The sequence below is a fragment of the Tenebrio molitor genome, chromosome 4 (assembly GCF_963966145.1).
Source record: "Tenebrio molitor chromosome 4, icTenMoli1.1, whole genome shotgun sequence".
Taxonomy (NCBI): domain Eukaryota; kingdom Metazoa; phylum Arthropoda; class Insecta; order Coleoptera; family Tenebrionidae; genus Tenebrio; species Tenebrio molitor.
The window spans coordinates 6,457,365-6,481,856 of NC_091049.1; the positions used below are offsets into that span (position 1 = coordinate 6,457,365).

At 35.1% G+C, this 24,492-nt stretch overlaps 3 protein-coding genes across 3 annotated transcripts; 1 reads left to right on the forward strand and 2 right to left on the reverse strand.

Annotated features, from left to right (window-relative positions):
* The first annotated feature begins 11,188 nt into the window (after window positions 1-11,188).
* Window positions 11,189-24,262, forward strand: LOC138128342 (uncharacterized). Its single transcript, XM_069044546.1, has 4 exons — window positions 11,189-11,288; window positions 23,344-23,478; window positions 23,525-23,739; window positions 23,794-24,262. The coding sequence occupies exons 2-4, from the start codon at window positions 23,397-23,399 to the stop codon at window positions 24,133-24,135; spliced, it is 639 nt and encodes a 212-aa protein (XP_068900647.1). The 5' UTR covers window positions 11,189-11,288; window positions 23,344-23,396; the 3' UTR covers window positions 24,136-24,262.
* Window positions 18,974-20,956, reverse strand: LOC138128344 (uncharacterized). The gene is made up of 3 exons (XM_069044547.1): window positions 20,798-20,956; window positions 20,540-20,748; window positions 18,974-20,483 (listed from the first exon to the last, which is right to left on the reverse strand). The coding sequence occupies exons 1-3, from the start codon at window positions 20,877-20,879 to the stop codon at window positions 20,205-20,207; spliced, it is 570 nt and encodes a 189-aa protein (XP_068900648.1). The 5' UTR covers window positions 20,880-20,956; the 3' UTR covers window positions 18,974-20,204.
* On the reverse strand, window positions 21,178-22,861 carry LOC138128341 (uncharacterized). Its single transcript, XM_069044545.1, has 3 exons — window positions 22,664-22,861; window positions 22,402-22,616; window positions 21,178-22,356 (listed from the first exon to the last, which is right to left on the reverse strand). The coding sequence occupies exons 1-3, from the start codon at window positions 22,734-22,736 to the stop codon at window positions 21,991-21,993; spliced, it is 654 nt and encodes a 217-aa protein (XP_068900646.1). The 5' UTR covers window positions 22,737-22,861; the 3' UTR covers window positions 21,178-21,990.
* Window positions 24,263-24,492: the final 230 nt, after the last annotated feature.

Consider the following 24,492-nt stretch of genomic DNA (forward strand, 5'->3'; position numbering starts at 1 on the left):
TCACTACGTATACTTAGCGATAGTTTATCACAATTGAATGCAAACATTGTGTTTGAAGAGTTGTAGAAACTGTTCAAGCTTATTCGCTGGTTCCTCATTACAAAATATCCAAAACAAAAAAAAAACTTTGCAAATCATTGCAAATCCTTTTTGCAATTGTAAAAAAAATAAACGTATTAAGACAATAAAGATTTGCGGAGCCACTAGGTATTTAATCAACACGAAAATTTTTGCGGGGCAATTTTTGTCGAAATATTATTTGATCACTGAATACAGTGTGTCCAAAAAGTCTGGAAACACCTAAATGAAAACGTAACGCATAATTTTTGAAAAAAATCTAAAGACAGGTCAATTAGTGTTTTAAAAAAGCTTTCTGCTGATAATGTCTGTTCGGTCTTTTCGATAACCTTAAAAAAGTTATTATTAAAAAAAAGATTTGCTGAAATAATAGAAAACGTCTAAAACGAATTTTATTATCTTTTAAGATATTGTCAAGATGTTCAAGGACATTTTGAACATTTGTTGTAAGAATTATAGTTGCCTTTGAAAATTAAAGTTTTCTTTATTTTCTAATAGATAACCAATAAGGTTTTTTCAGGAAATTTCTTACGTAAATTGAAAATTTTTTTTGGCCGTCGGGTAGACAATTAAGAGATCTATTAAAAACGGTAGTAAAAGTGCGACGTTGCGATTTAAAAAAAACTTCTGATGACATCATAATTCCTTCAAGATCATCAAAAACAGCAAACAGATACCATCAACAGAAAGCTTTTTGAGAACGCTAGTTCACCTATTTTTGCGTTTTCTATTTTATTGGGGTGTTTCCAGACTTTTTGGACACACTGTATAATAAAAACTGGAAAGAGCAAAATGCAATTTACTATTTGTTAAATTACCACTAATGTGTAGGTGGGTGCGTAATAAAGATATAGTGTGTCTGAAAAATATTGCCTTGACATGGTTACAACCGACACAAATCGGCAAATAACTTAATTTATTTTGTCACTATGTATACTTATAGAAACACTTAAAAAAATTGTTACATTTGTCAGTTATTTCGCATTCACCTTATTAGGTAATAATTTTAATAAAATAATGTTTAATTACGGTAGCAATATAAGGTGATCCAAAAATAAAACTTCAGACTTTTATTTGATGTAAAATGCATTAACGTTGTTTTGGCATTACGGGAGGCCATGGAAATTTTTTATTTAAATTGGTAGTAAAGCTGTCTGTTGAATTAGCTCATCTTTTTCTAAGTTTGAGGTTATAGATAGAGTCAATATCTAGTGCATTGTTGTCAGTTTTACTAGTATACAATAGAAGAATACTCAGACATCGCGGGAAATTCAGCAACATGTTATGTTCATTTTGATAGGTCAGGCTGTTTAGTGACGGAAATCAAACAGTGTGTCCAACGTTAAAAAAATAAATCATGGCCTCCCATGAAAATAACGTGAACGGTGTTTATAAAATGAATTCATTTATAATCTTTATTCATATTATTTGGTTAAGACGACGTATTTGATAATAAAATTATTTAGCGTCTTTTTAATATTTCATCACGCAAATATTATGATATATTTTTATATTAAATAAATTCATTTAATGTTGTCACTATGTTTTATCCACGAAATTAAATCTTGGGCTGAGTAGACGTTGGAAAAATTAAATCGTTTAGAACAGTCTAAAGTTTAAATTTCCCGCTTTGACACGATTGACGGATTGACATTTGTTTACGTTTAATCAGGACCATTGATGGGAACATAGTTCAACATGTTTGTTTTCAGCAAAGGATGCCCTTGGATATTTGCTTTGAGAGTAGGACTCGTTAAGTGATTCCATTTTTAATGTAAAGCATTGCAAAGAAAGAAAAAAAGAAAGATTTTCTTGGCTCTAAATTTTAGGTTAGCTGTCAACATGCTCCAATTAATCTACGCTTTAAAAAAGTACAACAATTCACGGTTTCCAACGCCTTCCCAGGATTTTATTTGAACGCCCGATATCTATCTTATTATTTCAGTTTATTTAAAGCGTCCTAACTTCAGATGGAATATTCCAATTGTGCACTAGTATTAAAAAAAATCAAAATTTGTTTTGTCACACTATAATACTAAAATAATATCTCGCTTCAGCTTTTAACCCTTGTAAATATAATTCTCATACTCAAAGTTTTCAAGAAAGAAAGAGACATGTGCATAAAGAAATTTGCCAAAATCTAAAATTTTGCTCTGTCACTATGTAGAGTAAATTATTCCGTCAAACATATTTTGCAGAATTTAAAAATTTGAAATATCACACTGTATAGCTGTGTAATCGATGTAAAATTTCTCCATAGCTTTTCAGAGTTTGGAATTAAATACTTTACATTAAATTATCACATACCTAATTAATTTATTTTGAAGGGTTGCATTACTATACCTAATTGTTGTAAACAGATATACACAGGTGTCCCAGAGTTGCGAAAAAGTTCCATAACTTGTTTGTTATTAAAGATATCAACATTTACTTTTTTCTAGATGATAGCTACGCTTCTACTGCACATTCGGAAAATATTGCGGTATATATACAGTGTGCTTCAATATTATAGAAACACTAAAGTTATGTTTTTTTTTAAACGGAACCTACCCAGTTTGATTTTATTTTTTAATTCTATGCTAAATTATGAATCAAATTTACTTATCTGCTTTCGATCAGTGCAATAATAGCTAAATGCGGGGTCACATTTGAAAAAAATGAGTTTTTGACCTTTTTAGTTTGTTATATTTAAAAAATCGCAGTAGCCATATGCGACTAAGCACGTTATTGAATGAACACTTAGCAGATGCGGCAAACATTCAGGAATCAAACAGCGTCAATTATTTTAATTTATGTGCAACTATTTGGAAAGTACGAATTTTCGAAGGGACCCGTGCAATTCGGAATTCTGGTAAAAAAAGCGCCACTGATCAAAAACGATGGCAGATAAGTAAAAACGACCTGTGTAGATTTGATTCACAATTTAGCATAGAATACAAAAATGAAATCGAACTGGGTAGGTTCCATTTAAAAAAACATAACTTTAGTGTTTTTATAATATTGAGACACACTGTATATATACCGCAATATTTTCCGAATGTGCAGTAGAAGCGTAGCTATCATCTAGAAAAAAGAAAAAGTTGATATCTTTAATAACAAACAAGTTATGGAGCTTTTTCGCAACTCTAGGACACCCTGTATAAAGTAATTATAGGTACATGGTGTATAAAATAAAAATTGACAACAAAAATTAAAAAAAAAAACTAGACAAAATAAATTCAGGATATCCTAGTTTTGACCCAGAAAAAAATGTTTCTTGTGTAAATTTTATTTTTTCCAAAAACATCAATACAAAAATTGAAAAACATCAATGTTTAACACACTGTTTAAAATGTGCCGAATTTTTGTTTTCCAAAAACTTAACATTTTCGATGCTTGTAGCAAAACACAAAATGGTGTTTTAAAAAATCGATAACATAACGACGCCATTAATTGCGTTGGGGTGGGTTATGATTGAACCCCTGCGTCATCTGCTCTTGGCATGATGGTGGTGGACAACCCCCACTTCACATCTTTATCCCGGCAAACTTTTACAGACATTGTTAATTACAGACAACAATAATTTTACAAAATTACGTTTTACAAGTGTCACCCAAAAATTTGAAAATTCCTTCCGAAATTTTAATTAACCCGTCTGCATTGTAAAAGTTCTTGTACATCTTGTACTTCCTCTAGTTTCCTTCACAATTTCCCTATTTTTCGCTGTTTTCCAAAAGCAACAAATTACTCCGAAACTAACCCACCAACTGAACCCATCACTATTAACCCCGACCCACAAATAAACTGCTTAACAACCAATCAACACAAATTCGTCTCCTGTCACTTCAGTACCACTCCATTTATTTCCAAAAAATCACACCCACACCTGAGAAAAAATCTACACCCACTCCCGCCGCCGTTGTCTCAAATAGGGGTAGTCACACCATCCGTTACTAATAATGGCGGGTAACAACCCCGCACACAGCACTGTCTCAGACGTATCGACTGAACCTAAGATTTTTCACTTTCTGGTTTTCGATGCGAAGGGGTAGAAGGGTGAAATAGTTGTCTGATAAGGGTGGCTATCAAATCATTGTAATAAAATTGTGTAACTAGTTCAACGAGTATACTTTCACACGACGGAAAGTTTCAGGCGCGACACAGTGACCAGCGGTCAGCCCTCTTCTATTTACACCGGTTTTGAGTCCACACAAAACTATTTTTTTAAATTGGTTTGTGTGAGCAGTTTCCAACGTCTCAAAGATAGTTTCGAATTTAATTACACGAGTACAAAGTTGCAGACACAGTTTTGAAAATAAATCCAAAAATATCAAAATTGCAACTTCTAATTAATTATAAAATCTAATTTACTTCTTCACTCTGTACATATTCCTAGTATTTTATTCTAATGGAGTGCCAAGATGGTGGAAAAATCTATATGGGGGCGCCATTAATCAATTAGGGGTGGCCCTGCTACCACCCCACGCCATCTGCCACCCATATTTACCTATCGCTTGATCTATCATGGCGGATGGCACCCCCACGCCACCCTCTGCGTTCTTCATCCGGTTCTAGTTGTTGGTTACATTTGTGAAAAAGGGTGGAAACGGATAGGGGTGCGGCGATATTAAATCAACGTAATAAAATTCCTGCTAGGTAACTAGTTTAACTGGTGTAGGTTCACACGGACGAGACATTTAAAATTGTAATACAGTGACCAGCGGTCAGTCCTTTTTAATCTTCCACATCTTGAATTACAAGTGCCGTGGCGGCTCACCCTGACCAGACAGTTGAAGGCTTGAGAAATAATGTGGGAAAAGAAAAAGAAGAAAAGTGTAAAAACGTGTTAAGAAAAAAATTTAAACAATCGAGTAAAAATTCAAAATATGTAGTATTTTTTAATTATTATTATTTTTTGGTTTATCTACTTGTTACAAGTTTGACAGATTCATGATTATCATGTTATTCAAATAATCTAGAAATGCAAGATTTGTGCAAACTCACTTATATTATTTTCGAAGCTTGCCATGAGAGATGGAAGTCAGTGCGTAGATTAATTCACACAGCTCTGACTGACACATCAACACTACAGCTCACTAAATAATAATCGATTTACGGATTTTGTGATGATTAATATTATTTCTAACGAAATGTTCTTTTTCAGATTTGTGAAATATTTTCCATGCTATAGTTAATTTAGCAACAATAGCTTTTCAAAGTGTTCTTTTGTTGCAACATCAGGGCCTTTGAGCAGTGCTTGTTCATTCTGGTGTGATTAATTTGGGACTTCGTAATTGTTTTAGAAGTATTTATATTCTGCGTCTTCAATTTGCAAAAAAAAATATTACAATTATTATTAAAAAAAGATCTGTGCTGCTTTAAAATCTCCACTAGTGTTTTAAAAATGTGTGTATGTGCATAAAAATTTACATATCGTGTCAAGTGAAACCAAGCTTCATCAGTTAAATAAAAAAATATAATTAAAAAAAAAGTGTTTTTTATCATTTTATGCTAGTCCGGAACGATTTTTAAAACGACACTTTTGATTTGATATTTTGAAAAAGCTCCCGAACGGATATTTTTCTTTTGTAAAAAATTCTTCGACTTCTTTATCTTGTGCAGCCGCACCTGCACCTTTCTTATCTGGTCGCCTTCTCGCCACGCAACTTCCTAATAATAAACAAACAATATTGGCTCTAACTTGGGGCAATATACATGGCCAAAGTAAACCGGCCACAGATAAACTAATATTAGCCTTATTACTTGGTAGCATAGAACACACTCTACCATAACTCAATATAAATGCAAATATCTTATATTAAGTTGGCCGTGCATTTTCGTTAAGACAACACATCTTAGACTTGGAACATATTTCCGTCGGCCCCAGCCGACTCTCGCCCCAGCCCGGTCCTGCCCGAAGGACCAGAATCGTGCAAAATCTCGGACAAAATTTACATTGGCTTGTTCCAACACGTCTTGCTTTATTATTATGGAATTTCTAAGCGAACCGCTCCACTTAATCGATATTTAATGTGGGCCCGGGGCCGGAAAAAACCCCCAGGACCGTATCGATTGATTTTTTCGTGGACTCGAGCGCCTCGGTGGGGCGCAGATGTTAATCTTAGTGGAGGGAAATTACACATCTCAAGAAGCTTTCAGGCATAAATAATGACATAGGCACGTAAATTGTAAATTCTCCGAGGTATTAATCTAACTTAGCATGGAAATTCAACTCCTGTGACTCGAGATTACTGCTTTAATATATTCTAAAACTTTAACGTGGTTGAATAATCTACCCTTGAACTCCTTCGGATTTTCGGCGAGGCGAGCGTTCGCCGTCTCCGTCTGGCGGCGGTCGGGGGCGGCCCGGAGAGAGAGAGCGGAGCGGTGCGTGGCCGCGAACGGACGCGAAACCGCTCCACCGCCATCTTAAATCAATATAATATAAAATGGGCGAATCTCAGTTCTGCAGACAAAGAAAACTCCTCCACCTTTAAGAGAGAAAGAGATCTAGAGCTCGGTGGGAGCGAGAGGGCTGAGATGTAGAAATTTCGAGGGTGGGTTCGCGAGCGGGAGAAGGACAGGAGGGTCCTCAAGATGGAGAGAGACGCGATCGCAGGAGCGTCGGATAGAGAAGGAAGCTGTACCTGTTAAATATGCATGAGACAAGGAAATATTAGATATAAGGAGGAAGTACCGCCATTTTCTAGCTACGCCCTCGAGCGCATTTTTAGGGGTTGCGCGGGTGCGGGGCTGGCGCGCTCGATAAACACCACGCCGCCCGAAAAAAAACGTGGGGTTGTTGTCTTGAGGAGAACTGGGCTTGGGACTGACCACTGGTCACTGTATCACCCCGTGTGAACAGTTCTGGAAGGAATCGGACCAGTTCGACTGGAAGGGTGCGTTTTTGAAATGTTGACAGGTAATGGAACTTGTTCGGTGGAATTCGTGACCTTTGCAGATAAGAGAAACTAACGCACCCAGGGGAGAGAAATTTTACACGCAGGGTAGAAATTCCGGTTTCGATTGGAATTTTGATCCGATTGTGTTTCCTTAAGGGTAAGAAACAGTTGAATTTTACATTTGTTTGAACCGGTAGGACAGACAAGCAAAAGCTCGCTGTGCAGGTTTGGAAAAAGTAAAAAGCTTGACAGGGGTAGATTGAAGGAAAGTTATTCCAGAACAAGAGCTTTTAATACAAGACCGAAATAAAGCGTCAAGTCCGGAATGAGGAAATTGAAAGAACTTTGAAAACAGGCTTTTTAAAATTGACGGTGTAAAAGCTTTCTCCGTAAGTTGCATATTTGTTTTCAAGAGGTAGAAAAAACTGGAATGCGTCCATTGGTTTCAGTAAAGCTTCAAAGCTCGAGTTTCACAGTTTTTACAATTTAGAAAAAATGGTGAAAATGACAATTTTCACTTTTAACTAGAAAATATGAAAACTGAAGTTCTTAATACTGCAAATACATAAGAGTTTACGGAAAGAAATACAGAGAGAATCATCTTCAAAATTTTTCCAACGTGATTTTAAACAGTTTCTGATATACATACATTTGTGAGAAAAAAAAATAGATGAAATGTCAATTATTATCTGTCGATGATAAAAACAGCAACGCTTGGCAAGAGAAAATTTTTAGGCGTTCATACAGTGAGAAACTTGAAAAAAGCACAATAAGAAACTTAGGGGAGTTTTAAAATTCAAAATCTCTAATATAAAGTTTGGTAAAAGGTACCTTCTAAACGTTCATACAGCGAGAAACTTGAAAAAAGCACACTAAGAAACTTAGGAGGAGCTTTAAAAATCCAAATCTCTAATTGAACGTTTGGTAAGAGGCAGCTTTAAGACCTTCATACGATTTGAAAAAAATACAATAAGAATCTTTGGAGGAGCTTTAAAATTCCAAATCTCTAATCGAAAGTTTGGTAAGAGGCAGCTTTTAAACGTTCAACAGTAAAAAACTTGAAAAAACACAATAAGAATCTTTGTAGAAGCCGTAAAATTACAAATCTCCAATCGAAGGTTTGGTAAGAGGCAGCTCTTAAACGTTCATACAGCGAGAAACTTGAAAAAAACATACTAAGAGTCTTAGAAGGAGCTTTAAAATTCCAAATCTCCAATCGAACGTTTGATAAGAGGCAGCTTTTAGACGTTCAATAGTAAGAAACTTGAAAAAAACACAGTAAGAATTTTTGTAGGAGCTTTAAAATTTCAAATCTCTAATAGAAAGTTTGGTATGAAGCAGTTTCTAAACGTTCATACAGCGAGAACGTGAAAAAAACATACTTAGAAACTTAGGAGGAGCTTTAAAATTCCAAATCTCTAATCGAACGTTTGGTAAGAGGCAGTTTTTAGACGTTCATACATTAAGAAACTTAAAAAAACACAATAAGTATCTTTGTAGGAGCTTTAAAATTTCAAATCTCTAGTCGAAAGTTTGGTATGAAGCAGTTTCTAAATGTTTATACAGTGAGAAACTTAAAAAAACACAATAAGAAACTTGGGAGAAGCTTTAAAATTCCAATTAAAAGAACTGACAATTTGTAAGTTGCCGTAAATGTTAGAGAGGAGCTTTGGAAACGGAATATAAATAGAATTGTCAACCGAAAGCTCTAGTTGGGAGTTACAAGTTTGCAAAAAGCTAGACTAGGTTGAGTGCGTTAGTTTAATTAAACGAAAGAAAGCTTTTGGAAATTAATTAGGTACAAGCTTTCAGTTTCCTATTTTTGTTTAGTAAAAGACAGCTTTAAAACGTTGCTTTACTAAAAATTTTTAAAAAAGCACAATGAAAAATTAAGTGGATCTGTCAAATTCAAATTTAAAGAATTGAAAATTTGTAAGCTCTACGCTGAATGTTGGCGGAGCTTCTGAAACGGGATAAATAGGTTTGTTAACTAAAAGTCCTGGTTAGAGCTTGTGAGCTTCTATGTTTTTTTTTTTTTTTTGTATAATTAAGGCTGATAAACAGGAACTTTTCAAACAAAAATCATGAACTTCTAAATAAAGATTTACGACAACTTCGTCATCTCAAATTAACCAAAAGTAAGAAAATAAAAAGTTTTTGATGTGTAAATGTTTAAAATTTTTGTACATGAATGAATTTGTTCATACAGGAGAAACTTAAAAAAGCACAATAAAAAACTTTAAGGGAGGAGCTTTAAAATTACAGTTAAAAGAATTGAAAATTTATAGGTTGCTGTAAATGTTAGAGAGCAGCTTAGGAAACGGAATATAAATAGAATTGTCAACTGAAAGCTCTAGTTGGGAGTTACAAGTTTGTAAAAAGCTGGTCTAGGTTGAGTGCGTTAGTTTAAATGAAATAAAGCTTTTGGAACTTAATTAGGTACAAGCTTTTAATTTCTTTTTTGTTCAGTAAAAAACAGGTTTAAAACATTGCTTTAAGAAGAAATTCTAAAGAAGCACAATGAAAAATTAAGTGGATTTGTTAAACTCAATAAAAGAATTGAGAATTTGTAAGCTACGCAGAATGTTAGAGGAGCTTCTGAAACGGAATATATAAGATCGCTAACTGAAAGTTCTAGTTAAAGATTAAAAGCTCCTAATTTCTTTTTTTTGCACAATAGAGACTGATAAACAGGAATTTACGTCAATCGCCATGTCAAATTAACCAAATGTGATGAAAATATTAAAGCTTTTAATATCTAAATGTTTTGTTTGTTTTAAATGAACGCATTTGTTTATAGTTAAGTTTTCATTTGGGAGTTAGACAAGATTGACTTAAACCATTTTAATTTAAAGTTTACTTAACACACGTTTCAATTTTTTCTGCTTTAACAAACAAAGAAAAATATAAAAAAAAGTTCAGTATTTTATTGATGTTTTCTTATATTTTTTTGACACTTTGAATGTCAAGAACTCTGAATCTAAACTAATTTTATGGTATATATTTTTTTTCAGGAAAATTTATTAATTATTTTGGCCACACTTTGTCGACAAAAATCGCCTAAAAGCCCCTTAATTTGGCTCTCTTCACTGGCGTTTTTGTAGAGAAACAATTAAAATTCAAAATACATATGTATCTGTAAGTGAGAAAGGATTTAAGCAAAAATTTTTTTAAACGTAGGTATAAATTTGGAAAAAAAGACTTGACAGTTAATCTTTTTTTTTTAATTTGTTCTGTTTTGCACAACATGAGAAATTAATTTATATATAAATAAATGAACAATCCGAGCTTTCCTTAATTTTTCTACCAGATATTGAATTGTCATTAATAAATGTATTGTAACCTCGACAATATTTAATTACGAGGAAAAGAGAAAGTCATGTGTAGTAAAGTAGTTATTTATGCAACATGTGTACATTTTTTTTTTTTACAAAAGAGAGTTTACTCACAGGAACGTATGTTTTATTCAATTCTGTACGAATCAATCTACGATTGAAATTTTCCTTTCTACAACTAGTCCAAATCTTCTCTTCTTGTACTGGTTTAATAACTTTGCATTTAATTTATTTATAAATTCAAATCGTTGCACACTGTGATCCACTTTGAAGAAGTTTGCATTGTGTTGTGAACGTCAATCAGCCGTGTGACTTAATTCCGAAAAAGCAACAAAATCCGGGGCGCTAAACGTGTCACGTGTCACAACAACCCCCAATCATTCAAATGAACGATTGATCTCTCACCTAATCGATTGTTTAAGTAACCATCACGGTCTGACGACGTTAACGTTTGATGGGTCCGATCCGGCCCGACCTGCGGCTTTCCGATTAATTCAGAAAAGCCGCAAAAAGGCCGCGGTCTGTTAAAAAATCCCTCGAAAAAAGCCCGACAAACAACTTAATTAAAACCGAGCCGCCTCCCCTGTTTACATCCGGCGATTAATTAATTGTTTGTAAAGGGCGGCGTAAAAATCCGGGCCGATTACCGCAAACAACGTTCCCGTTTTCGAATGTGCTTTCGTTCGGCCGGCCCATAAATCTCCACATAGTCCGTCTCTGTCTGGATAACGGGCGGCCGGTGTCGAACAGAGACGGACAGCAATAATAAAACAGGCAAAAATGAAAGAATCCCTACGATGAAAGGCGCATGTGTGAAAGAATAAAAACGGACTCGCACTTGATCATCGAGCTTTTTTCCTTTTTTTCGTGAAAGCTCATTCACTCTTTTGCAGCTTGATGAATGGCCTGGTAAAGGGCTGGTCGTTGTTTAATTGTGGCTTTTTTGATGTTTGTGTCGACAAGGTTTTGAGCTTTTTGGAGCTTCGTTATTGCGGTGAGTTCGTTTATTATAAATCGACGACCTTTGATTGCGCTTTAGAAGCTCTTACTGCTGTCAAAATCGTCACAAAAAAATGTATAAACCCTGTTCATTAATTCTACTTTTCATGCAGTGAGCTTTAAATTTTTTATCTCGAGCTTTTAAACTGTAACCGCTCAACTTGAGAAGCTTAAGATTAAACTTTGTTTGTTTAATTTGATTGTGGCTTTTTTGATGTTTGTGTCGAAAATGAATTGAGCTTTTTGGGTCTGCATGAGCCAATTCATTTGGTATAGTTCGTCGACGATCTATAATTGTGCTTTCGAAACTGTAACTGTTATCAAAGCGCTCACAAAAAATTTGATGAAGTTTCTTCAGTAAGTGTGTCCTTTGTGACCAGACTTTTGATTCAGTGAGCTTTAAAAGTTTCAGATCAAATTTTTTTTTACACATTTTTTGCTTTTGATTTTTAATATTGATGCAGAGTTGTCCTGAAAGCTGCTCCGTTTGTGAACACCTATTTCGAATAATAAGCTTTAACATATCAACTTGAAAAGCTCGAGGTTAAGCTCTTTCGGCTTAATTTGATTATGAGTTTTTAGATGTTTGTGTTGAAAATGTTTTGAGCTTAGTGTGATGAGTCAGTTCATTACAGATCGTCGACGATTGATTGTGCTTTCGAAGCTCTGACTATTGTCAAAGTGGTGACAAAATATTTAATGAAGATTGTTCAGTACCTGATAGTATTTTTTATATCCTTAACGCTCTACGCGCTACATTCTGTCGATATTGACCTTTGATGGGTTGAGCTTTACAAAGTTTTTCTCAGGCTTTTTGACCAACAAATTTTGATTTTTTGGAAATGACGCTAACAAAGTTTATTGATAAATTACATTTGCACAGATTGTTAATTTGTAATTAAGTTTTAAAAGCTCTAGTGCGACTTTTTGAATAACATGAAACCAGGTTGTTCTGAAAGCTCTCTCGAGTGTTGCAAGTACCTACTTAAAATAATAAACTGTAACACTCTTACTTCAATTGAAAAAGCTTTATTTTAAACTTTTTGCACTTACGTAAATCTTCCCTTATTTAGTTTTTTTTTACTAAACTTACGTAACATATTAATTATAATTCAAAAGCGTTAATTGGAACTATTCAGACCCACTTTGCAACTAATATTCTTCTAATTTTTAATTTTGTACAAAATAAATGAGCTTAAACCCAACAAAAATTTAATGTAACTTAGGTTATGTTATAATATTTATTTTTTCCATCAATAATATTAAGAGGATGTTTTGAAACAGAGCTTCAAGCTATACATTATATTAACAGAAATAATTCTTGGAATATTTTCTTTTCTTTCCATTAAACAATTTCTTCCATCTACGTTAATTAAAAATTAAAAGCTTCTTATCACCAATGTAAAGAAACTCCTATCAAGCTTTTTAATGAATATTTCGGCGAACAATTTAAATATTTCGCTAATCATAGCATTTCGACAAACTTACCTAACAGAGCTTAAAGCTTCAGGAATATAATTTTTATCTGAGCTTTTTAAAGAAATTATTTCGAATTTTTTTAAGAAACAGTTTTATTTAAACCACTTTTCGAGATAATATAAATAGAATTGCCAACTGAAAATTTTAGTTGTTGGAAGTTACAAGTTTATAAAAAGCTGGACTAGGTTGAGTGCGTTAGTTTAAATGAAATAAAGCTTTTGTAAGTTAATTAGGTACGAGCCTTTAATTTCTTTTTTGTTTAGAAAAAAAAACGGGTTTAAAACGTTGCCTTAGGAAGAAGTTCTAAAAAGCACAATGAAAAATTAAGAGGATCTGTTCAATTCAAATTAAAAGAGTTGAATATTTGTAAGCTACGGTTAACGTTGGAGGAGCTTCTGAAAGAGAATAAATGAATAAATAGGATTATGTAGTGAAAGTTCTAGTTGGAGATTAAAAGCTCTAATTTCTTTTTTTTTTCACAATATAGGCTAATAAACAGGAACTTTTCAAAAAAAAAAAAAAAACAAATATTTACGTCAATCGCCATGTCAAATTAACCAAAAGTGATAAAAATATCAAAGCTTTTGATATCTAAATGTTTAATTTTTTTATGAACGCATTTGTGTATAATTAAGTTATCATTTGGGACTGACTTAAATTAAAAGCTTTTCATCACCAATGTAAAGAAATTCCTATCAAGCTTTTTAATGAATATTCGGCGAACAATTTAAATATTTAAATAATTTAGTCAAATTTCGCTTATCATAATATTTCGACAAACTGACCTAACAGAGCTTAAAGGGTTAGGTATATAATTTTTATGTGAGCTTATTAAAGAAATGATTATCGCGAATTTTTTTTAGAAACAGTTTTCTTTAAACCACTTTCTGAGATATTAAGTAAAATTTTTGTTTAATCAATTTTTTACCGCGTAGTAACAAATGCATTTAAAAAAATCAATTCTGCGTCGTTTTCCTCTCCCAATAAATAGGTAATAATTAACTCAGTTTCAAAATTTATTTGAATTTTCTTTAAGTTGAGCTAATTAGTTTTTTTATTAATTCGAACATATTTCTCAATTTAGAACAAACATTTATATTAGTTGTGCTTTGGGAGCTTCAAGTACTCTAATCTAACATTCCATTAATTTTTTAACATCAGATCTTACAAAGCACAAAGAGTGAAATGAGCTTCCCTTTTTTAATCATTTATTTTGAACAGACACTTCCACAATCGAGCTTTTCAAAAGCTTTTTCAGGCAGAATTAATTAAAAATGGTGTCTAATTTTTATTTTTCTTAGAATAGTTCTATTAATTAGCCAGTTCAATTTTTATTTCTTACTTAAACCTCGTTTTATGTAGGCCCTTTAGCTATTTTGTTTCATACAATGTTACTCAAAGCTTTCACTAGTCAAACATTTTCGATACTTTATTTCTACATATTTTTTGTTTTTACAAATAAACACAATTTTATAAAATCATTAATAATGCCAACATTGATTTGGAACGAAGAGCTTTATCAATTGAGTTTTGCAAGATTATTTTTATCAAAAACTGTGATTCTCGATTATTTCTCTTTCTCAGGTGATAGTTTTTTATGTTGTCATTTAAGCTACTAGAAATTTAAAAGTTTTGTTTTAATCTTACAAGCTCGCTGTTCATTCGAGATGAGCTTTCGTTCAAAGCTTAGTGTAGTTGCATTAAAAGCTTCTTGAATACTTGTGCCTCAGTTGTCTAATGTGATAGTAATTTTCTAAAATGACGTTTTTAATGATTAATATTTCATTGACTTTACTAATTTTTCTAATCAAAAATAGCATCAATTAAGTCTTTTTTACTAAATTTCTGATTTAGTTCACGCCTCTAGAATTCCGTCGTTGTTTATTTAAATATTTTAAGCAACCTTACAGCAAATCAAAATCAATCAAAAGCTCTACTGTAAAACTTGAAAAAATAATTTTGAAAACATTTCCATTACGCTTTTGTCCGTTCAATTTGAAAGCTGCCTCGCCCGCTTTCACCTTCATTTTTTCACCGCTCTAAAAAATGTGTAATTAGCCCTTTTGTTAAGCTCCCGTTATAACAGTATATGAGGCCGGCCAAAAAACCTCCACTTCCAATCAGTGTATCGAACTATGAAAGCAAAGTTTGCGTAACGAGAACCCAGAAGTTTTTAAGGTGGTTAACAAAAAGCTCAGGCAACAACTAAGTAGATCGATAGCTTCGAACGTCAAGATGAAAAGCATTCTTACGTAGATAAGAAAGCTGCTTGATAGACAATGAACGAGATTGTAAAGCTTTTCAGCGTTTTGTTTTGGGGAAAAGCGTCACCCTAGATAGGCAAACAAAGTAAATATGTTCGATTTGTTCAGCGAAAAAAAAAAGTTTTGTAATGAAAGTGTAAATTTGTTGTTTGCGCTGTCGGCGGAGCAGATTCGTGAATTATGTTAAAAATAATGCGTAGGGCGCGTGCACGACCCAATAACGATCAGCGGTCCTGCGAAGGATTAGCGTAATATTCTCTCCGGTTGAGATCTTTCCCTTTTAGCCGTTTGTAAACTGGAACTTTGCCAATTTAAATGATAAAACGATACTATTAACTTAGTAGGGGAGAAATACAATAAATTATACAAGATTTTACCTAAGGTTAAGTTAGTGAATGTAATACGGGACGAAACCTAAACCATTAAATTTACGAAGGCCATTATGCCCTTTAAGACTGTGCTATTAATGAAAACGCCCAACACTGCAAATAAGGTACTAGACGGAATTTAGAGCACACACAGGTTTTATGTGTTTTGGACCTAATTGAAGGGATCCAAACGCTACACTTTCGACACAAAGGAAACAGATTTCGACGACGTCGTCCTTACGCACCCTCGACGTCACATCGACCTCGGAAAAAAGGGATGAAAATTCTCCGGCTTTTTAATTGGGGCGGACACGGTCGTTATCACAACTCGACTCGTCGGGATAAAAAACGTGCAAATCCGCAAGCTTAAAAGCTGGAAAAAGTGTAACGAGTGGATTAGGGCGGTCGGATCGGTTTTTTAATTGGGTTTGACCGAGCTTTCGGGAGGCTCGTTCGTCAGCCGTGTCGAGATTAATTAGGGGCTGTGTACATTTTTGTTGCCGGATTTAATTCAGTTAGGTTTCATTTGTAACTAAATTAGGAAAAATGGGGTTTTGAGTTACTTTAAAAGGGGTTTAAAGTCGCCAAAGCTTATGCCAAAAACCTAACTGTCACAATCTACTATAGTAAACAACGCATATTATACCGGTTTTAAAAAATTATAACAAATTGCTCTTTGGTGAAAATAATTTAAATTTAACAGAATTAATTCAAACTAATTTATACTAGACGAGCGGCAGATAAAGTTATTATCTCCGCTGACGAGCGGCAGATAAAGTAAACTAGTCATATGCTTTCTGGTCTGGCATTTTCAAAAATTGTAAAAAATCTAGTATATCTTTTTCATGGACATAATTAATTTTATAAAGAAAAAAAAATCACAAAATATGCGTCTTGTGCAAATCTGTGTCCAAGAATTATAAATTTATTTTTGCCATGCCAAATTATCTGACTTCAGCAAGATGAAGCTCTGTCACATCTTGCACTGTCACATTTAAGCATTTATTTATAAAGCTGTTGATGGAAAGTGTCCAGCGTAACGTCCATATTTCGTTCCAATTGATTTTTAATTCTGACACAAATTTTCTGAGACAATAATTCTCACGAACAATTTATTTTCTCAAATGTCCTTTATTTTCCCCCTTCTAAGTAAATATTATTATCTCGTTTAAATTTGTCTCGAGATGGGAAACTTCCCCCACAGGAGGTTCCATTTCCGAACGACATAAACCCAGATTTGTCAAATGAGACAGTTTAGTCTTAACAGATTGGAGCACGCCCACACATCATACCAGATACACATCGAAAGTAGAAAAAAATTGAAATTTCCAAAAGTTGTCAATTTTTTTTTAAGAAATGACAGTTTTGCTTTGTGCAGATTCGAACAAAAAGTAGTTGTGAGCAACGCCGGTTATGTCAGGTGGAATCGATGAATCTCGTAGTTGTGATTTGGAGGCAAGTTTCTTTGCAAAATGGCCGTTATCTGTTGCCGCGGGCCCCGTGCATAAATTAACGGCGAAACTTCCCGATCAAGAGCTTAGAAACTTCCCGTTGACGCTTCGTCGAAGCTATCGAAGTTGCCGGTGCTGATAGTTGAAAAACGCAAATATCCCACAAGTCATAATAATTTGCACGGGTCCGAGCCTCCCGCGGGTCCGATCCGACCCTCGCCCCGATAACAATCGCGGATCGTCGCGTCTTTTTCTTGCGTGCGAGTTGCAAGATGGCGTCGGTAACCTTATCAGTAGGGTAGTCGGCGAGATAAAGTGTGCGGAGCGGCGCATAATTAATCATAATATTCTGAATTTCAGTCTGACAGCAGCGTCAGAGTCGCTTACTTAAGGTTTATGTAATTTCCTTACAGCGAACCTGAGCTCCCGATGCGAAGCCCCCGAAATAAAGCCGCCCGCCCCCACCCGCCGCCCCCAAAAACAGGATATATTATAGAGGGAAGTATCTGGTCGTCTCTTTCTTACCTCCTACCCGGACGGCTCCCCTCACGGCACACTTCCACTGAGCTTTCAAAATGGCTTCCATGCAAATTACATAGAAAACTTAAGACAACGCGGATATTGAGTTAACACTTTGCCTAGGAACGCCAAGCGAAAGGGTGGCTTTTATAAGGGCGGCAATAAGGGCGAGGGTCGGATGCGGCGGCGGCGGCGGATTGGTTCGGGACCCGCTCCGGCCGATGCGAATTTAATAAAACCTACACATATTTTACAGACAATGCAAACATAAGTACAGGGTGGAGTCGCCACAATTCCTAAAAAAATAATAAGCCAAAGCTAAGCAAATATGTAATTTGATTTAGAAAAAACACGCGATGGAGACGGTCACATTTTTAGAGAATTAGAAGCTTTGAAAGCAAACAGTCACCTCTTAGATTGATTCGTACCCTTATTAATTATTATTAATGCGAATTATTAAATGCGAAGTTTTCAAAATATTTTTTCAAACCACGTTAAACACAGACACGTAAATTATCATTCCATTGTCATAAAATCCGTATGGATCAATCTCCGAATCTAGTTTTGTTTCCAACACTCAACTGGTCCAATAGAAACAAAATTCCAGTGTTATGAAATTCGTATAGATCAATCTACGACTCTAGTTTTGCTTCCCACACCTTGTTGGTCTAACAAAAACAAAATTCCAGCACTATAAAATTCGTATGGATTAATCTACGAGTCTAGTTTTGCATCCCACACCTAATTGGTCCAATAGAAAAAAAATCCACTGTTATAAAATTCGTATGGATTAATCTACGAGTCTAGTTTTGTTTCCCACAGCTAACTGGTCTAACAGAAACAAAATTCCAGTGCTGTAAAATCCATATAGATCAATCTACGACCCTAGTTTTGCTTCCCACACTTAATTGGTCCAACAGAAACAAAATTCCAGCGCTATAAAGTCCGTATGAATTAATATACGAGTCTAGTTTTGTATTCCACACCTAAGTGGTCCAATAGATACAAAATTCCAGCGCTTTGGATTAATCTACGAGTCTAGTTTTGCATCCCACACCTAATTGGTCCAATAGAAAACAAAATTCCACTGTTATAAAATTCGTATGGATTCATCTACGAGTCTAGTTTTGTTTCCCCCACTCAATTATTATTGTTCCAACAGAAACTAAATTCCAATGTTGTAAAATCCGTATGGATCAATCTACGAGTCTAGGTTTGCTTCCCACACCAAACTTGTCCAATAGAAACAAAATTCTAGCACTATAAAATCCATATAAATCAATCTACGAGTCTAGTTTTGCTTCTCACAGCTAATTGGTCCAACCGACACAAAATTCCAGTGTCATAAAATTCGTATGGGTTAATCTACGAATCTAGTTTTGTTGCCCACATTCAATTAGTCCAATAGAAAGTAAATTCCAGTATTGTAAATCCGTATGGATCAATCTACGAGTCTAGTTTCGCTTCCCACACCTAATTGGTTTAACAGAAACAAAATTCCAGTGGTATAAAATCTGTATGGATTAATCTACGAGTCTAGTGTTGCATCCCACACTTAATTTGTCCAACAGGAACAAAATAATAAAAAAAAAACAACAATAAAACAAAAATGTTTATGTAATTATGTTATTAATATTACGATAATAAACATTTACAAATAGTTATTTGTACAACTAATTATGAAAGTCATACTTTTTTTCATGAATTTGCAGTTTGATTAACGAGGGCGTAGCCCGAGTTAATCAAACAAATGAGTGAAAATAGAGACTTTCATAACGCGTTTGTACACGCAATTTTTTGTATATCGTTGTAAGTTGAGAAATTAAAAAAAAAAGTAGGTATGCTTTGACAATCGTCTACAAGAAGATGGAATAAAATGATGCAAAAAAATACTACTTTCACTACGATTTTCCGTTTAAAACAGTCATAATTTCGTTACGATTTTTCGGTTAAAAAAGTGCTACTTTCATTACGATATGCAAAAAAACTACTGTTGTTTGTTCATTTTAATTTATTTAAAATAAACTCTCTTATTAATAAATGACAAGTGGCATACTCTGGGGGTTGATAACTGTCATAACTCAAAGAATTGACGTTTGTCTTTCGTGACTTATTACCCTCTCAGAATTGACACAACTTCTTTCAATTTCAAATAACATACAGGTACCTAAGTGACAATGGTGGTCTTAAAATGCAAAACAAGATTTTCATAATAAAATTAAAAATAATATAATATTATGTCAAACATGACTGCAAATTGTTGCTATTATCTTATCAGCTATTGTTTTTAATTATTGAAAATAAACAAAATTACTATAATTGATTATGTAAGTGTCAGAGGTTATGAATACAACTAAAACATCAATAAAAAATAACTCTACCGTATTCATAACCAACAAACCGGCGAAACGACAAGCAACAATTTTTTCACAAGTTGTGTTAACATTTTACAAATTAACAATTATTACAAAAAAATGGGATTAAGAAATGAGTTTTTAAAAATCAAAAACTATTAACCTTGGTGTGAATTAATCAACGACCTCATTTTAGTTTTACACAGATAATCATCGCCGACATAATTTCTAATTTCATATTCAAAAATTATTATATTTAATTTCATTTCCCGAAAACAGTTGATTTTGACGTTTTGCAAATTATTAATTTCTAAAATAATTTTCAGTTTAAAAAACGTATAAAAAATAATTTCAAAATATCTTATCTATCTATCTCTATCGTTGTTTATTTCAATTTAAATGTTTTTTTTACTTTACATCAATATTCTTAGTATTTGTCCTCTAAAATCGCTAAAACAAAATTTTCAAATTGCGTCTCATACGTCATAGTCGTCAATAAATGGAGGTTGACTAAAAGTCAAAATCTCGAACGAGGTGTACTGGTGCCTCTTGGTCCTCGAGCTCATGTAAAACCCCCGATAGTTAGTATTGTGCGGATAAACCTGCCCCACGAGTGTCCTCCCCCCATGCTGCACCCTCCCAAAGTATATATTACTCAACCCAATCTTGGCAGCCGTGACGATCTCGAAATTGTGCATTCGATGGATGTTTGTCGATTCCCACTTCAACTGGTCTTGGTGGTGGCTCGTCATGATCTAGAATAAACCTTTCACCCTTCCACCGAACGAAATAGATGCGGATCTCACTGTACCATCACGTGGAGAGAGGGATTAATTTTGAAGATGGTGTCCAAAGCGCTCACATAGATGGACTGGAAGTTGGACAAAATCATGCAAACGGAGAACGCGTTCAGTTGGTGGAAGTGGACCAGACCTATGTAGAAGGGTTGTCCGATTTGGTCGGTACCTCCAACGACGGCGTCAATAGGAAGTACACCGGTGTAGTCGTAAAAGCAATAATCTCAAAGAAAAAATGTATTTGGATTTTTTGGGGCAACGTAACAACTTACTGCAGTCCTGGTGTTGTCCAGAGACTTGGTAGTGGGCACTTAACAAAATAAAAGTGATAACGATGCCACTTACACTTGCCATTTTGGTACCGTGTGAAAGACTCGTCTAAGGCGAATTTTATTTCGGCATTCTTTTATAGCAAATAGCTGAGATAACCTTTACTGGTACCGCGATTAATTCAAGTATCTTCATGATAACTAATATAGATTTAATATAATTAATTGCGTAGTTTACAACAAATTGAAAAAAATTATCAAAATTCCTCCAGTCCAAAAATATTTGGTTTTGCAACCAGGAATTACAATCACAATTGGAATGGTACTGAAGCCACAATCGGGTGGTGATTATTATTTTGGGAGATTGATAAAGAGTCACAACCTAAGAGATAACAGAATATTTATTATTGTTTATTGTTTGCAATTTACACTGTTCCAGTTGACTGATATGTTTATTGAGATGAGCAAAATGACCTTAACCTTCACACTACAAAGTTTTCTAGGTTTTTACAGAGAGCTAATCTGAAGAAATAAAATCATTGTCTATAATGACATCTTAAAAGTCAATGATAATTATTTTTGGCGTGAAAACTGAAGAGTTTCCTCTTGGAGGTCTTTCTTACATAAGAAGAAAAAATAGAAACATCGAAGAGATTGGTACTGGTTGTTGGTACCCAAGCGAATGCTTCTTTGACAGCACTAAAGTCTCCAAATAGAGTCAAAAAGGTACTTCGATTCCGAGGCAAGTCTTGGCAGTTGAGAAGAAGAAGTACCACGAGTAGAGAAGATATTGCTTGCTTGTGATGACCATGCCTGGGATAATATGGTCCATCAATTGGACATAGAACGCCTCTTCAGTAGTCCATGAAGATCATAGTGAAGCAACTGGTAAAGTTGGGAACTGACGGCAATCATGATCAGCCTTGAGTGAAGAAAAGTGAAGCACCAAAATCGTCAAAATTGAAAGTTTCACTGCCATGGTACCGAACACACACATAATCTGATCCATTCTGACATTGTTTATCCCAAAGGTCACAAGGTCACCAGTTTTGGAGATTACGGTAAAACGACACAAGTGACGCTTGAAAGTCGCAACCAGAAAAAAATCTTTAACAGTAGGAGGAACAAGAGCAGTGTTTCAAAAATGTATTTCTCGCTTTCAAAAGTTCTATCAAAATTACAAAAATGTGTGTTATTTAGATGTCTTTGAAAGCATCTTCAATGAGCTTATCTATATCAGACATTTCTTTCAATTCTGGTTCCTCTCTTTTCTCTTTTTTGTCTTTTATCTCTTCTTTCTTCTTGTCACATCTGTAAGTCAAAACTTCGAACGAGTAATATTGACGGTATGTACCATAGTGGGGTATGTAAAGTCCCTCAAGCAGGAACAAGGGCGGGTACACCTTCCCCATCATGACACCCCCATTGATCTGCACCCTCCCGATGTACAGATTCTGCCCAAAACACGCCCCAGCTGGCACGAGCGTGTCTTGAATTGAATGAAGATCCTTGCTCGTGGTGGCAACCCACTCGAATCCACTTCTGTCGTCACTGCACAAAATCTACAACCCCTAACTAGCTAAAACTCAAATGACAAACATTTCTACCTCGACTGATCTGAAGTCGTTATTTTGGATATCCATGACGGTTGTGAAATAAGTGACGTAAGCGGCTTGTCTGCTCGGGATGATCATCCCCACAAAGATCTTGTTGAACAGATGGAGGTGGACCTTCCCCACGTAGGAGGTCTCTCCGCTCGGGGTTTTACCAACTTCGACGGCATTGCTAGGGGTGGTGCCGTCGTAGCTTGTCCAGTAGTAACCTACTCCCTTTTTGAGAAAATTTCTTAAGTGAAGATACTATCCTTACCACAGTTCTTGTGAGCCTCGAGGGCGACAAGTTGGAGGAGAAAAAGTGTGACAATCAAAACAGTTGCACTCATCGCGAATAATCAACTGAATAAACGAATTTCTTCTGCTGTTTTTAATGGAAATCACAGGGTCACCTGATAATCTCAACATCTATTAATAAGAATGTTATTTTCTTCTTTTCCTCGGTGCAACTGTTATGTTATGACCAATTAGTCTTATCTATGCAAATAAACACTGCAGACCAAAGATAAAATGTTTGGGAGAAATGGTTAAAAAGAAATCAGATAAAACAATGAGAAGATAGCATGATATAACGATAATATGTAATGAAATAATTATAATAACCTACCACACTCGATCAGAAGGATTGAGCAACACTGCGTGCTGCTAAGAATTGGGTGGGTGGCCATAGGAGAAAAATAAAACGACAACGTGACAATTCAAACCATTTGATAAAGATCAATCCGGCCTAGACGCCGTGTCTTATTTTTTTGACACACAAGTATTACATTTTTGTGACGGTCGAGCAAGACGATATCGACTCGTCGGGGACTGACGAACAGAATGTGACGCACCCGCCCCTTCAATCAATTATTATTATGGGAAACCCGTCTAAGAGGTCACATTATTTAACCTCAAAGATAACTCGAGTATTTATTAATAGATGCAAATTTCCAGGATTGATGCTGTAAATTAATCATGTAAACACATCGAACCATTCATTAATTAAGATGGCAGCTACACCACTCGTTATCCTGATTTCTCTTCTTCCACTCGCGCTAGCGGATATCAGATTCACGAGCGGCAACTGCAGTAAGTATCGACACTTCCTCCTCCGATCTGCAGTTCTTGCTTGCAGGTTACTACTGGACGCTCTACACCGGGACGGTTCCGGAAGATGCGGTCCCCGGAGGGAGAGACTCCTCGAGAGAAGTCTTCTACGTCGGTCTGGTCCAGCTGAAACTCATCAACGAAGTCTTCGCAGGGATGATAATCCCTAGCAGCAAATCGGCGCGGATCACGTCGCTCGGCATCACCAAGGATGTCAAGAACGATCCTTTCACGGTGGTGAACGTGAGTAGCACAGGCGACTGTTTTCATTTTGGGACAATTTTGAAAACATTTTAGATTTTGTGCAGTCAAGATGTTGAGGCGTTCGAATGGGTGGCCACGAAAAGTGAAGACTTGCACATGCTGACCGACCACAATCTGGTCGGGGGTGGGAAAGTGCTGGGGCAGGATTTGTACATCGGGAGAGTGCGCCACGATGGGGGTATCGTCTTGGGGAAGGTCTTCCCGCACGGGTTTATCTATCAGGGGTTGTACGTACCTTCGAAGGGGATTTTCTCGCAGTTTATGTCCTACAAGGTGTTGGCGTTCAACTGCAGGAATAAGAAGAAAACGAGCGACGAAGGAGTGGAAGAGTACGACCTTGACATTAGGGGTAGTAATGGTACCCGCGGTCACTAGATTTTGAAAAAGGGATGTAAAAGAGATGATGCTTGAAAGTAGAGATCTAGGCATAGTTAAGATAGTTCTAGATTTATTATTGTATGCAGGATCTATTAGACAATTAATAAAAATGAAAATGTTCTAACATGATTGTTTTGGAAAAAGTAGAGTGAGTAAAGACGATTTTGGTTTTGATTAAACCTCAAAAAAATTGTTCAAAGCTGCACAAAATCTCAAAATTACGATTCTAATTCCAAAAATGATCTTGACTTCACAATGTTATCATTATTATTAATATTATTATTAAAATAGTAGGTCCCTAAGCCTCGAGGTATAATTTTCTCATGTCATCGAACATAACACACAAGTGGCATA

Bases quoted from the DNA above. Each gene is read 5' to 3' on its own strand.
- LOC138128342 (XM_069044546.1), top strand. From the start codon at position 23,397: ATGGCAGCTACACCACTCGTTATCCTGATTTCTCTTCTTCCACTCGCG. The intron at 23,479-23,524 runs GTAAGTATCGAC...TCTTGCTTGCAG, and splicing joins ATTCACGAGCGGCAACTGCA to GTTACTACTGGACGCTCTAC. The intron at 23,740-23,793 runs GTGAGTAGCACA...AAAACATTTTAG, and splicing joins ATCCTTTCACGGTGGTGAAC to ATTTTGTGCAGTCAAGATGT.
- LOC138128341 (XM_069044545.1), bottom strand. From the start codon at position 22,736: ATGAGTGCAACTGTTTTGATTGTCACACTTTTTCTCCTCCAACTTGTC. The intron at 22,617-22,663 runs GTAAGGATAGTA...AAAAGGGAGTAG, and splicing joins CGAGGCTCACAAGAACTGTG to GTTACTACTGGACAAGCTAC. The intron at 22,357-22,401 runs GTAGAAATGTTT...TAGGGGTTGTAG, and splicing joins ACGACTTCAGATCAGTCGAG to ATTTTGTGCAGTGACGACAG.
- LOC138128344 (XM_069044547.1), bottom strand. From the start codon at position 20,879: ATGGCAAGTGTAAGTGGCATCGTTATCACTTTTATTTTGTTAAGTGCC. The intron at 20,749-20,797 runs GTAAGTTGTTAC...TTTTTCTTTGAG, and splicing joins TGGACAACACCAGGACTGCA to ATTATTGCTTTTACGACTAC. The intron at 20,484-20,539 runs GTACAGTGAGAT...GGTTTATTCTAG, and splicing joins ATCCCTCTCTCCACGTGATG to ATCATGACGAGCCACCACCA.